This window comes from Helicoverpa armigera, chromosome 10 (genome assembly GCF_030705265.1).
Source record: "Helicoverpa armigera isolate CAAS_96S chromosome 10, ASM3070526v1, whole genome shotgun sequence".
NCBI classification, from domain to species: Eukaryota; Metazoa; Arthropoda; class Insecta; order Lepidoptera; family Noctuidae; genus Helicoverpa; species Helicoverpa armigera.
The window spans coordinates 255,917-269,896 of record NC_087129.1 but is presented as its reverse complement, the minus strand read 5'-3'; the positions used below and the strand labels follow the sequence as shown (position 1 = coordinate 269,896).

The following is a 13,980-nucleotide window of genomic DNA, read 5'->3' as shown; positions in this document are numbered from 1 at the left end:
TTAGCTCCATAAGTTTCTTTAATTAATTTGTTAATTGCTTAATAACATTAACGCCAGAATTTGCTATACGGTGCGTTTTTGAAGAGGGACACTGACAACGGTGAGCGGCGCGGGGATTGAGAGCCCGATGCCAGTGAGTCAGCCGACCAACGCTCGGCTCGGTGAAATCAACACTTCTGTGATGTCATCAGAACATGGTTTTGTCTATGTTTTACACAGGTATTACATCAGCTGGCTGTGGTTGCAAACGCACGTGAGTGAGAGTGGACAGCAGGGTTAAGCGATGCGTATCCAGGGCCTAGTCTCGTGTGAGGTCATTTATTTTGAGAAGCTGGAGAGCACTGAATTACCAAAGGAACTCATTAGATTACTACGGTACTGGTACGGGCACCCGGTCAACAGTAGCTGAGAGTGGGCTAAGCGGTGGCCAGACCTCACCCACATTGCTTAACCTTGATGTAAGGACATGTGCGAATAGATGCTTCGACTTGGTGAGATAGGTATGGGCTATACTCGGGAACCCAACACTGAGCGTGGCCCGACACGCTCTCGGCCATTATTTTTTATGGTATCCATTTTAAGTCATGCACATAATATTAATTCTATTGCTACTTGACTTAAATAAATTAATATCTTGAAAATATTATTTTTATTGTATGTTTTTCAGAGTTTGAAATTAAAATTTAATTACTTTATTAATATCTATATATCATGGTGTCTGTCGAATTTACACTGTGGATCAGAGGGAGCTTCATTGTGACTACTTATAATTGGACTGTTTTTTTGTCTTTGTTACTCGATTTCTCGAAGAATCGACAGAACTCTTCAGCGGTATGCTACCTCGTGTTTATATTAATCGTATTGATGAGAACTTTCCACTTATGCGGGCGGATAGTGACAACTATACTTGTCACCGAAAGGCTAAAAATAAAAAACTTTTTACAAAAATAAAGCAGACTCCCGAAAACACTGAAAAGCAAAAAAAAAACTATTCTTCGAGTCGGTTTTTTTTTGTAATAAGTTTTTGCAGTGTTATTTTCAACTGTCTTTTGCCCGCGACTTCGTTCGCGCGGAATGGTGACTTTCAGCAGATTTTCGGTTAGACCAACAGATGGCGCTATATGTCCGGAATAAATTTTATTTTTTATTTGTATATTTCTTTGTAATACAAACTATCCTATGTCCTTTCTCAAGTTCCAAATTATGTCTGTACCAAATTTCACACAAATCGGTTCAGTAGTTTAGGCGTGAAGAAAAGACAGACAGACAGAAAGACAGACAGACAGAGTTACTTTCGCATTTATAATATTAGTAGGGATTTTAATTAAACTAGCGAACTTCCCACGGGTACAATGCTGACAATAAAGGCTTCACTATTTAAAGGATGTTATCCATATATATAAAAGAAAGTCGTGTTAGTTACTCCACTTATAACTCAAGAACGGCTGAACCGATTTAGCTGAAAATTGGCAGGGAAGTAGCTTAGACCCGGGAGAAGGATATAGGATAGTTTTTGTCACCATCCGGGACGCGGGTGAAACCGCGGGTAGAAGCTAGTTATACATATAAAATTAATTAATCACTTTATCTATTAAAAAAAACCCGCATCAAAATTCGTTGCGTAGTTTAAAAGATTTAAGCATACATAGGGATACAGATAGGGACAGAGAAAGTGAGTTTGTTTTATAGTATGTAGTGATGATATAGCATTAGTAAAGTTGATGAGACGGACAGGGGGCAACAGATTGACTACGCTAGTGGGGTGGTGTGGGGGAACTGACTGTGCGAGGCGAGCCACTCGTTGTAGTCGAGGCCGCGCGGCAGGTCCACGAGCTGGCGCATGTCGAGCTCGGGCAGCTTGCGCTCCAGCAGCGCCTCCTGCAGGTACAGCTTGGGGTCGCCCGCCGGCTCGCCCTCGCGCTCCTTGCGCCGCGCCTTCCTGGAAACCATAACAACCATCATATAACAACTATTATTTCATTTTGATTGAACACAGTTCAGACTATTGTCCTTTTTGTGCTTAAAATTATCTCATAAGATATCGTTTCACAAATATCACCCCAATAATCCCATCAAAGGATACATACCACTACCGGCACAGTCATCATTTGCATAGCTATACACGACTGGGCTCAACCGGGTATAGCAGACTAACAGTTTCTGCTTTGAGCATCTGACTACCGGTAATTCCCAAAGCTGTACAAATAATAGCCGATAGATCCACAGAAGAATGTGAATTCGACAGGATATTGATTTACCAGTCAAACGTTGATCAGTCGTACCGTGTGATCTATATCGTGTGTGTGTGACCCGTTAAGTTTTGTTTATGTTTATAGAATAAAATATGAGTGCGCCATAGCATAAGTAGCGAGTGACTGGCCGAGGTCAGCGAAGTGTTCCGAGCGCGTAAAGCGGCGCCATTGTGCGCCAACCGCCACGGCACGAGTGCGCCGAGCGGGGACTCTACAATGACAAATGTTGTCCTCGAACACGCCTCTTCGATTTGCACTATATACGAAACAAACAACAGCGAGCGGCAAACTTCATTAATAAATATTCCACAAATAAAACTCATTGAAAACAACGATTTCAAAAATTATAAATTGCATATTTGTAACCAATGATACGGTACGCGCGCTCAGTTAGCAGTGGGCCAGCGATATTGTGACCTAAATTTAGCATCGAAACCCTCCGAAGCACTTTCCTTAAGCCACTGATAAGCACTTAGCAATAGGCATTTTCGCTGCCGGTTATTGAGCTTGTTTGTGTCCTCTTCGTATTTTCCACCATTTCACAAATCTTCCAATAAAGCTTTCTTCCGGCCAATTAGAAGTTATATTTGAGCGCATATCGAAAAATATAATCGAAATATTATCTGTCATCGATTCATTTCTACTATATTTTTTGCTATCTGCGTTCACTAAATGATAAAAGACATATTTCTTACTTCAGTCATTGCTAACAGTGTTTATATCTCTTAATAATTAGTATAAACAGATTGCTTGAAGAAGTTTGTCTTCTTCGAAATGTCGTCATAGATTTCGAACATCCTGGTCGCAGCAGCAGACGCAGCGCTGAAAGGGCCAGGAGTGCGTCTCCGTCGCCGGCCTTCTGCGTCCCTCGTGCAGGCCCATGCGACGCCAATGTTTAATGTGTACCTTCGTATGCTTTTGGTATATCTTAATACATTTATAATCAATAAGCATCATATATGGATTCGATTTGGCTTATCAATGCGCCTTGCCTTCGTGACGTTTTTAGTAAGTCATTGGTGATTGTTTATCATAAACCGATCCGTATTGCGTATTCTTTTGAAAATACAGCAAGTGAGCAACATAAACCGTAACAACCAAGTAAAACTCGGTGTATGCGATAGTTGAACACACAGCACAGTGGGTGGTGAAGAGGACGCGAGACTGCGGGGAGCTCACCTGAACGGCACTGCCGAGTACAGGTAGGAGGGCAGCGAGAACAGCACTCCGAGCACTACTGCGTGGCACATCGCGCGGGCTACTGAGCGAGCGCTGCGCACGAGACGCCATTCGTCGCTGCGCCCGCACACCCGCCTCTCCCCCGCGCCCACGACTACACCCGACCCCGCCGAAACGAGACGCAACCACAATGGAAACATCTCTGTCATACATATAAACAATAAGCTTACTGCGCGACGCACAACGTTGGCCCACGGATTGAGGTGACCGGAAAAACTAAGCTTTCTATAAAAATCGCAGCCGCACGCCGCAGCGCAATATGGGTGCTCCTCACAATACGCAGTGCCAGATTCTTCAGAAACAGTGGCTCCGCCTGGATATCCCGAGGTTGTGCTAAGCTAATGGTGGTCATTTTACGTTGAATTATAGTCAAAAAGTGATATTAATGGGGATTAGCTCGGAAAAACATTTAGTTGAGTGACGCAAGTGTTGTGTAAGCGAGCCAGGCAGCGCTGTGTGCGTGAGCGATAAGTTCAAGGTTCATTAACAACATCACACACCTTAATATAAGCAAATAATATTATAGACTATAATCGGATGTTTTTATGGTGTCGTTCTAAATAAATATTGCTTCTGATAGACCGTGTACGATAAATTATATTCCTCCATTCCTTTCACAAATCGCTGATAATACAAACACAGTTTTGAAACCATAGGCGTGGTAAGGTTTGAGACAGTGCAGCGTGACACTAATGGTGAACACACACCTTTCAGAATCGATTGCGGCAAAAGAATCGAATCCTGCCAAATGTGATATCTTATCTGTGATTCTACCACATTCGGGCGGTTCGACTAATTCACCGCGTACACGTGTTCTAGGTTCCATTCAAATTCTATTCTTTCGCTGCGATCGATTCTGAAATGTCTGTGTTCACCATTAGAAAGTATCGTGCACATACAAACTATGTAACTAACAAAATGTTAAATCGTCACCAATCCCGTTTGTGACCTAATTGTTGTAGCATTTCTCTACGTGAATGGGAACGATTAAAATAAACAAGCGCAAGAATTGAGGACGAGCGAGCCAAGTGATGTGTGACTGTGTTTATATAGAATTGGCACAGATGCAGGGAAGACTCGAGGCGGGAGCGATAACCTGGTGCTCACGGCGCGACGTCAGCGATCCTGCTTCACTAACTTCATACCGGATAGGTATTCACGGCTCGCCGCCGGCAACTCGATTATAATAGGCAGACGATCCATAGGCTTAGCGGTCTACTGGGGAATATCTTTCTAATGTGTAGGTATGCCACCGGAAAGTAACAAGTTAAACCAGGAAATAACAAATGCTCGCTAATATGCTCGCTCTGGCATACGGCCCGCTCGCTACAACACCCTTAAAGGTTTATTGAACGTTCATCATCCTCCGAGCCACTTTCCCAAACCTGATGCAGCTGAGTACCAGTGCTTTACAAGGAGCGACTGCCCTATCTGACCCCCTCAACCCAGTTACCCGGGCAACCCAATACCCCTTGGTTAGACTGGCGTCAGACTTACTGGCTTCTGACTACCCGTGACGACTGTCAAGAATGTTTAATGACAGCCTGGACCTACAGTTTAACGTGCCATCCGAAACACAGTCATTCGTGTCTAAGATATACTTAGAAAGTACCTACAAACTTAGAAAAGTTGCATTGGTACTTGCCTGACCTGGAATCGAACCGGCGGCGCCCTCATACTCGAGAAGTTTATTAAACGTTTATATTACAGGAAAACGTCTCACTCCAACTCTAAGTTGAGTTTTGTATATACAACTCATAAGCGAGGTCTACAAATCCTTGTTGCAGGATTCAAGTAAAGCATACAACGGGTTTTAGTATCGATCTGGGTGCGACTGACAACATCAGTCTGCAGCGAGACCTCGAGAACAGAGCAGGCTAAAGAAATTTGTTGATTTTTTCAAATACTATCCCAGATCTAATATATATATAAATCCGAGGTTTGAATAAATACGAGGTTTACAGGAAGGAGAATGATGGTTGAGAAATCGAGTAACAAGACAAAAAAATAAAATAAAACAAACAGGCAAGTTGGGATCCCCCCCCCTCCTTTTTAAAAGTCGGTTTATAATTGCCGTTTACGTTGTTAAAATAATAAATAAATAATACGATTGTCGGTCGCAAATTCCGATGGAATGGAACATTCTAGTCGATTGTGGTGTAGGTATCCAAAGCATTTATACCGATGTATACCGTATCGTGACGTCACTGAGTGGGAGTGCGGTGTCACCGCTGGCGGGGCAGGGGAGCGTGGGGGTGAGAAGGGGACACCTGTTGCTTCTTCGACTTGAGTGCGTGGCCGACCCTCCACTGGGGGAGTGAGCTTCAATAACGTCACCGTTTGACCTTCTCACTGGGCATTAGATGACGATCAGCATAACTCTTTATCAGCAACGCATTCAAACATCTAATTTTCGTAGGAATTTTGCCCAGTTCTCATTAGGAGTCCCTGAGATGACAGTTACTGAAAACACACCAAATTAAAAAAAATCTTTTGCAATCTTAAAACCGTACGGTCATACTTATAAACGTGAATTAAATAAGAAGTTATACTTAAGGGGTGTTTAAGAAAAAATCTTACGTATAAACGTGGTTTAACTAAATTATTTTCTTAGCAATGTCTTCAATGAGTTGTCAAATTAAGTAGCCTCACACCCTTGTTTAACCCGCTATAGTTCGGCCGTTCAGAGAATGCGTTCCTGACACCTATCAGTTAGTCAGGACTAGTGATGGGCACAACATAACACTGAGTTCGTTACCGTTCCCCCAAAATAAACCGCCGCATTATTTTAAGATTATTTTCGTTTTAAATTGGCGGAATCATTTAAAATTTATATTTTAGTTATTTAAGTGGAAACCAAAAAAAGGTAATATTCATATAATAAAATCGTTTTATTTATTCTTTGTTACAAAGTTAAAATCTGTATTTCTATGCAATAAAGTAAGTACATTGAATTGAATGTGCGTACAGAATGTTAATCAGACTCCGATTCGCTTGAGGAGGTGGTGTCTTCATCATCATCTTCGCCTACGTGTATATTACGTGTATATTAGGTATTATCTCTCGGTCTGATATCTCGGTCAAAATCTTCCAAAATCAGGTTTTTAGAGCTCTACCTCACTGGGACGCCATGTCGCCAGCGGCACAGGTCTGGCTACTTCTGGCATCCAAATGTCGCCAAGTCGAGTGGCCATGGCGTCTCGACAGTCAATTGTTTACGTCGTCGCTCAAGAAATTGCAAGCTGACTGGCGACCACATTGGCGACTGTGTGAGGGAGGTGCGCTTTACCGTGTACATTATAGTGGCTACTGTGGCCACGTCGCCAAGTTGCCACGGTAGCCAGAAGCCACATAGGGAACTGTAGCTCGTGGCCACGCTTCCAATTTGGCGACGTTACCAAACCGTCGCCAAGTGAGTTAGGTTCCATACATTTCAATACTAACTGCTTGGATACGTAGCCGGCGACATCGCCATTGGCGTCCTAATGAGGCAGGGCACTTAGTCTTAGCGCACGAAACGACAACAAATGACTATTTAGCGTCACAAAATGACGGCCCATGATGCCATTTGGGGTTACCATTTTCAACCTAAATATAAAAACCGGCCAAGTGCGAGTCGGACTTGCACGAAGGGTTCCGTAAATTACAGTTAAATCAACCTATCTCAAAAACTATAAGAGATACTTTGATCAAACCAAAAATCGTTGAAAGAGTTAATTAGCATGCATCACCTCTATTTTTTTTAGAATTTTATACCCCGTAGTTATAAAAATAGAGGGGGGGGGACATACTTTTTACGACTTTGAGAGCTGATATCTCAAAAACCGTTCACTTTAAGAAAAATGTTTTTTAGAAAACTTTATATCATTTTAAAAGACCTTTCCATTGATACCCCACACGGGTATGTACATCGAAAAAAAAAAATTCATCCCTCAGTTACATGTATGGGGGGCCCCACCCCCAATTCTTTTTTTTACTATTTAGTGTCATATTTTTGTAGCGGTTCATACAACACATATTCCCATCAAATTTCATCACTGTAGTACTTATAGTTTCCGAGTAAATCGGCTGTGACAGACGGACAGACGGACAGACGGACAGACGGACATGACGAAACTATAAGGGTTCCGTTTTTGCCATTTTGGCTACGGAACCCTAAAAATGCTACTTTCTTTCGCGCGTTCAGTTTGATCATAGTTTTATTTTTATATTTCATAAAAGTTATCCTATAGTCCATTATTTTCAAATTCTTAAAAAGAAAAACAAAACGTATTATTTTATATTTTAAGTATAACTGTATAAGAACCATCAACCAGAACAGATTACGATACTTGCCTGTTATTTTTAGCACAGCACTACAAATATAAAGCGCTGACATAACCTTGTAATAGCGCAGTATAGATTTAGAAAAATATTTTTTACCAAGTTATTTGACACTCAATTTGGCACAAAATTACAACATTCATTGATTATTATTGATATAATAATGTTGTTTTAATGCTCAACAATTGTTAAAACGATAAACAACCAGCAAAAATATTTTTATCGTACTGCAACGCCATTACAAAGTTACGTCGTCAGTTCAATCGCGATGTGTCAGAAACGCATTCTCTGAGCGGCCGAACTATAATTAGCAAAATGGCTGGATTCTTACCAGCTGATTTTTCATTTCCGGTTTGTTGACAGCTCAAATTTTTTAATTTTATATTTTACGGATGCCATTGTTGCCATTACACAACGTTTTGATGACAAATATTTTTTTAAGCTACCAACATTCAGGTAGTGTTGAGAAATTAGTATGTTTTTATGTCATTATCTGTTCATTACTTAAGACATGCTTAAGCAACGTTTATAGGTCAAAATAATTTAATCACTACTTAAAGCATTAAGTAGTAATTAGTTAAAACAATACTCAGAAGATGATTAGTTGATTTTTATAAGTAAGGCTGGTAGTGTTTACTATAAATAAATGATTATACTTACAAGATACTTTATTTTAATAAGTTTTTCGTCATGTACATTCCAATAGTCACACTTGTGATTTATGAATACATTTATGAGTGTACGGCTGTTTGTCCACCGCCGCCATCACCGGACCGTCGCGCGTCGCTGCGTCGCGAGTCGTCCGTCACCGAGAACGAGATTTTTTTCTGGCCGAATTTACTATCGGCGGCCCTCGGCGGCCGGATGACGGCGATCGGGTGAAGGCCGTGCGGTGCACACAGGACCATTGTAAATGAATGTATCGCTAAATCGGCGCCGTCATCTCGTTATCGGTGACGGTCCAGTGACGGCGGCATACTTCCACTTATGCGGATAGTGACAACTATGCTTGTCACTGAAAAGCTTGAAATCTTTTTTTTTACGAAAAAATAAAACTGTCTCCCAAAACCACTGAAAAGCAAAAAAAATACTATTCTTAGGTGCATCAGCCTAGAAGTCGGTGGCGTATAAACTCAGACATCCATCTTTTAGATATTACTCGCCTTGCTACCGTCGAGGCGATTCGGCCAGTACTCGACGACTGGCTCGGGAGAAGGCACGGCTCCCTGTCATTCAGGGTGACGCAGGTGCTGTCGAGGCATGGGTGCTTCGACAAGTTCCTGTGCCGCATAGACAGGGAGCCGGACGCTCAGTGTCACCACTGCGTCCATTGCGGGGAAGACACGGCGCAACACATGCTCGCTGAGTGTGTAGCTTGGGAGGAGCAGCGCCGTGTCCTCACTAATGAAATCGGAGCCGATCTGTCGCTGCCTGCCGTTGTGCGGAGGATGTCTGGGTGTCCTTTTGCGAGGAAGGGATGTCGCAGAAGGAATCTGCGGAACGGGAGAGGGAGATTTCGAAGACCAGGCGCAAGAGAAGGGCGGACAACGCCCTCTTCCGCCCCCCATGAATGGGTTCAAGGGCGAGGGACTTGGGGAAGTTCCCGCCCCTACTCAGTGGACCCGAGGCAGTGGCGCGCGTGTGTGTCGGCGCGTGCCCCGTAGGCGATGCACGGGGTAGGCGAACACCTCACTACCCCGTGCAAGAGACGAGGCCCGTGCGAGGGTCAGCACTAGTGTGGGGCTGCGGAAGAATTTGGATTCCCGCGGCCCCGCGCCCACGTGCAAGAAGGACAAGGGGGGGGTTTTAGCCGGTAAGAGTCCGGCACACCTCTCCGCCACTCCCCAAGCGAAGGAAGTCCAGGATACCCCCCGCCCCCACCCCTCAAAAGGTATGAACTATACTTGGGAAACTACGTAACCCTACAATGAGCGCGGTCCAACCCAATGCTCTCTTGGCCGGTTTTTTGAGCTTTTAATGGTGCTTCAGTCGGATTACCCCAGAAGATTATACCACATCTAAGGTGCGACAACATTAATCTCTGGTACGCTAACAGGAGTGTATTCATAGTAATTAAGGGTGTTAATTAACTAATAAAATAAAAAATGAAACGGTTGGTGTAATGTCGAGGCGGCAGTCGCGATGAACTCTGTCGGCGGTAGGTGGCGGCGGTGCGGGCGGCGTTGCATAACGCTGACCCACTTCCCACACGAGACACCTGCCTCGCGCGACCGCGACCAGCACGGTGCACTACTGACTGCTGCCACCCAGCCGCATTGCGCGCTGCCTAATACACGCCGACATCGTCCACATTACTGAACACTATACTCCACTTCGTACCCCAATTTTTTTTTATTTTAAACATGCTAATTTTGGGACTTTAAGATCCTTCATAAAATTTTATGACTTCAATATAAAAATTCTTAAGATTACGATGCATAAGGACAACTTACGAGCCGCCACGGTGGTCAAGTCACACGGACGACTCCTGTGCACCAGGTTTCGGTTTCGATTCCCGGGTCGTGCAGAAATCGCTTTGTGGGTCCTTTAGACACTTTCACGAAGCAACAAGGAGTCAGTTGGTGATCAATTCACCAACGCCAACCAACCGTCCCAGTTCCATGGCGGGGGTAAACCGTAGGTCTAATGAGGTCGCGGGCATAATATTTCGGACCACAACGGAGATTTAACTGCATGAATGCTGCTAATTAGACATAACAATAATTTGTATAACATAAATAAATTATTGTAAAATTGAACATCAATACCTAGTACCCCGTGCGGAACCGGGGCGTTCATCAATAAATTAAAATTTCTTCGTGTCTTATGGTGTGTGGTGGTGTCTTATGGTAGGTGTCATAATGAAAAATTGTATTTAGCCATGCCGTGGTGACTTACAAAACCGGAGCACACCACAGCCGCTCTTGAACTGTGCGTTGGAGGATTGCATCACCAACTTACCTGAAAAGATAACAAAGAAACGGTAAGTTTCTACGTAAACTAGAATCAAACCTATTTATAGTTTTTAACGTTCAAAAGTGCTTGTAATAATAGCTAGGGTATGATCTCATCATCTCATCAGAAATAAAACGTCAATTCGTACACAATAACTTCTCGGATTTATTTATCTAACACAATTTATCACAAATTACAATAATTTTGCATATATCGTCTTCCTCTCCTCTGATAATCCTCTTGGCATTCTTTCAATCACAACTTTCCGCGAAAAATATCTTGAGCCGCTTATTATACCTAATTGACTAAATCAGATTTCTGAATGAGCGTAAGCTAGCACTGAACGATTTTTTATATGAAAAAACAATTGAACGGGGTCATTGTTTTATGTTCTAATTCTTTATTTTTAAATAAAGAATCTAAAAAAAACATCACCATCTTGCAGTATCATTGCATCCTGAATAACTTTGTCAATATGTAGCTAGCCAATTATTAACGTCGTCGCCCCAATCAGACACAACTAACTGACTTGCATGTAACTGAATTATTTATTTTGATACAGTGAATCGATCTTGATAACCGAAAGTCTAAGTAATAGCCTGGAAGGGAAATATTCAAATCTAGTGATGCAAGATACGACTCTTTAATTCAACCGAGTAGTAATTACATATCGAGCGCGTTAACTCGTAAAACTTTTCTTGTCGTCATTCCTTCGAAGACCTGCAAACATGCAGATCATATTTTATCTCGGTTTCACATTATTTAGCACTGATACTATTGAGATGAGAAAAGAAAACAAAAGAATTTCAAAAAGTATGAACTAACGTCGCAGAATTGCGCAATAAGAATCAATTCGCAAGTTCTTGCGATGCGTCACGCAATATCGTTAATGTTTATTATGGATTTCGCATCGCAGTTTTGTGTGTACAAGCACCTAAAGCGAGTTTTAGGGTACTTTCAACTTATGCGTTTCGTGTCGGACCGCTGCCGCACGCTTAACGTGCCGCAGGTTAAGTCCCGTTGCCGGACCGCTTGCAGTGCATTAGCAGTTTGGCACCAAACGCCTAAATTGAAAGCGTATTTTACTGCCGTGCGTTTTTATCCAAGTGACGTGACGTCATTCAAGAACACCGAAACGAACACGTGATGCTTGCGACTTTGTCGTCCTGTTGTCGAGCGTTCGTCGTATCGGTGCCGCACTGTTGCCATACCGTGCTTTTTGTATGAATAAAGAGGATCGTCCGTACGCTATAGGTACGTCTTCATTTCTAAAAATTCTTGTGTTCTAGCGATTGTTGACATGTCGTATCGATTAAAATATGGATTGGTCTCAGGAAAAATTAAATATAAATAGAAGCCTACCAAAATTATAGATGTCTATGGGACCCAACATATGAAAACTATAAAAATACAAAAATCTCAAAGTCACTGCTATTATGCAGGAATCGAGTCTCTAAAATTCGTATTTGTTTTCCGTCTCTTCCTTCTTTTATTTTTGAGTTTTTTCTGCAATATAATAAATGCAGCGCTTGCAATAATGACATCACTGTCAGACTCAGACATATCGAAGCACTACCAATACCAACCAGAAAATTGACTTAAATGACCAAAGAACATTCGAAAGGCTTTCGTTTACACTAAAAGATTACGAAAGAATGCTCCTGCTCTGGCTCTAGCTCTATGTTCGTTTGGTGTATATTGACCTTAACGCACCGCAGCAGGCCGCCAAGAAACGCATAAGTAAGTTGAAAGCACCCTTAGTACACATTGAGCATCGGCGCTGACAACTTCGCGCATAGTTCTTTTGACCAAGGTCTGCGCTCAACGCGTCTGCGATAAAAAACGCTACATAGAATTTCATATTCCTATTTTTGGCCGTCTGTTTATACAGCTAAAACCAGAAGTGCGGCTACACCTGAGTTTAATGCGGAAAAAGGAATATGTATATCCTTTACTTTGATATGAGGTAGGTACCAGAAAATATTGCTGTCCTCAAAAAAAAATGTGTTAAAAACTAAATCAATATTGTTGATCTTCTTTTAACTACCTACCTAAACGAATGGAGCATAGACGTGCCGCACACCGCCTCTCAATACACCATGCAAGCTATGCTCATTTAACAGACACTACCAGATCAATGCGGGTTGGTGATTTCAGACATTCAGTACACATCCTCGTGATGTGGTGACCAAGTTACTTATGAAGCTACATAGGTACTAACTTAGAAAACATATATTGGTACTTGCCTGACCTTGACTTGAGAAGTTGCTCCTATAAGTAGGTACTCTATGGGCTTAAATTCAAAATAATTGTATAATTAAATCAAACGTAGTTATTACGTCAACTGATATATTATCGTGTTGCGCCACAGTACTTAGCTGCGAGAAATCTTGATGATTCATTTGTAAGTCTCTTCTCCCGTTTCCCTTCGTTAATGTTTATGGGTATGATTTAAGCTGTCACCAATTTAATTCATATTGTGTTTCTTAAATAATATGGTTTGCCCTCAAAATAGTAGATTTGTCACCAAAATGTAGCACCAAACAATATAAAATCAATTCCACAATAAATTACCGAAAATCATGGAGATATGGGGTCAAGTACCAAATAAATGGTTTTGTATGTATTATAATAGGTTTGTCCTAATAGTATTTAAGTAAACTAATTTAAAGAGATCACCAATAAATCATATAGAAAATCACTATATACAGGGTTATAGGTAAAACACTAACAACCTCTCAGGACCATATTACTAATATCATAAACTAAAACTTTTGTTCTATGACTTTTAATAATTCTCAGATTTTAGTTCATCAAAATTTTCACACAAAAAGTAAAATATTTCAAGTGTACGCTCTAAAAGTTACGAAGTCTATGCGAAGCACAGTAAACGGTAGTACAAAAGACAGCGGAGGGGAGCAGGGAGCGGGGCTCGGACGGGGAGCGTTTGACCTATTTACGAGCGGCCGTCAGTTGTTTTTATGCGCCCGCGTCGCATCATACGTGTCCTTGTAGGGAAATTCGGTGGTGCGAACGTAATTATCTTTACAGTATGGCGTATCGATATTCAAATGTCGAGTACACGGAAATGGTGCGAACGCTGGCTAGGTGTGATGACAATGTTTCGGAAGCCTGTCGCCAATACGCCATACGATTCCCAAACATCCCTACACCTAGCTGAGTAACAATGCTAGCCGCCACACAGCGGTTA

General features: G+C 42.1%; 1 protein-coding gene across 9 annotated transcripts in view; it reads right to left on the bottom strand.

Moving 5' to 3' along the window:
• The window catches only part of Mob2, a 78,703-nt gene that overhangs the window by 4,422 nt on the left and 60,301 nt on the right, over positions 1 to 13,980 (bottom strand). For 8 of the 9 annotated variants that reach the window (XM_049841156.2, XM_049841158.2, XM_049841154.2 and 5 more), the window contains one exon: positions 1,782 to 1,939. In XM_049841156.2, coding sequence (XP_049697113.1) covers positions 1,782 to 1,939 — 158 coding nt within the window. Of the gene's footprint in view, positions 1 to 1,781; positions 1,940 to 3,431; positions 3,647 to 13,980 lie in introns of those variants that run through there. The other variant, XM_021343599.3, reaches the window with a different exon arrangement.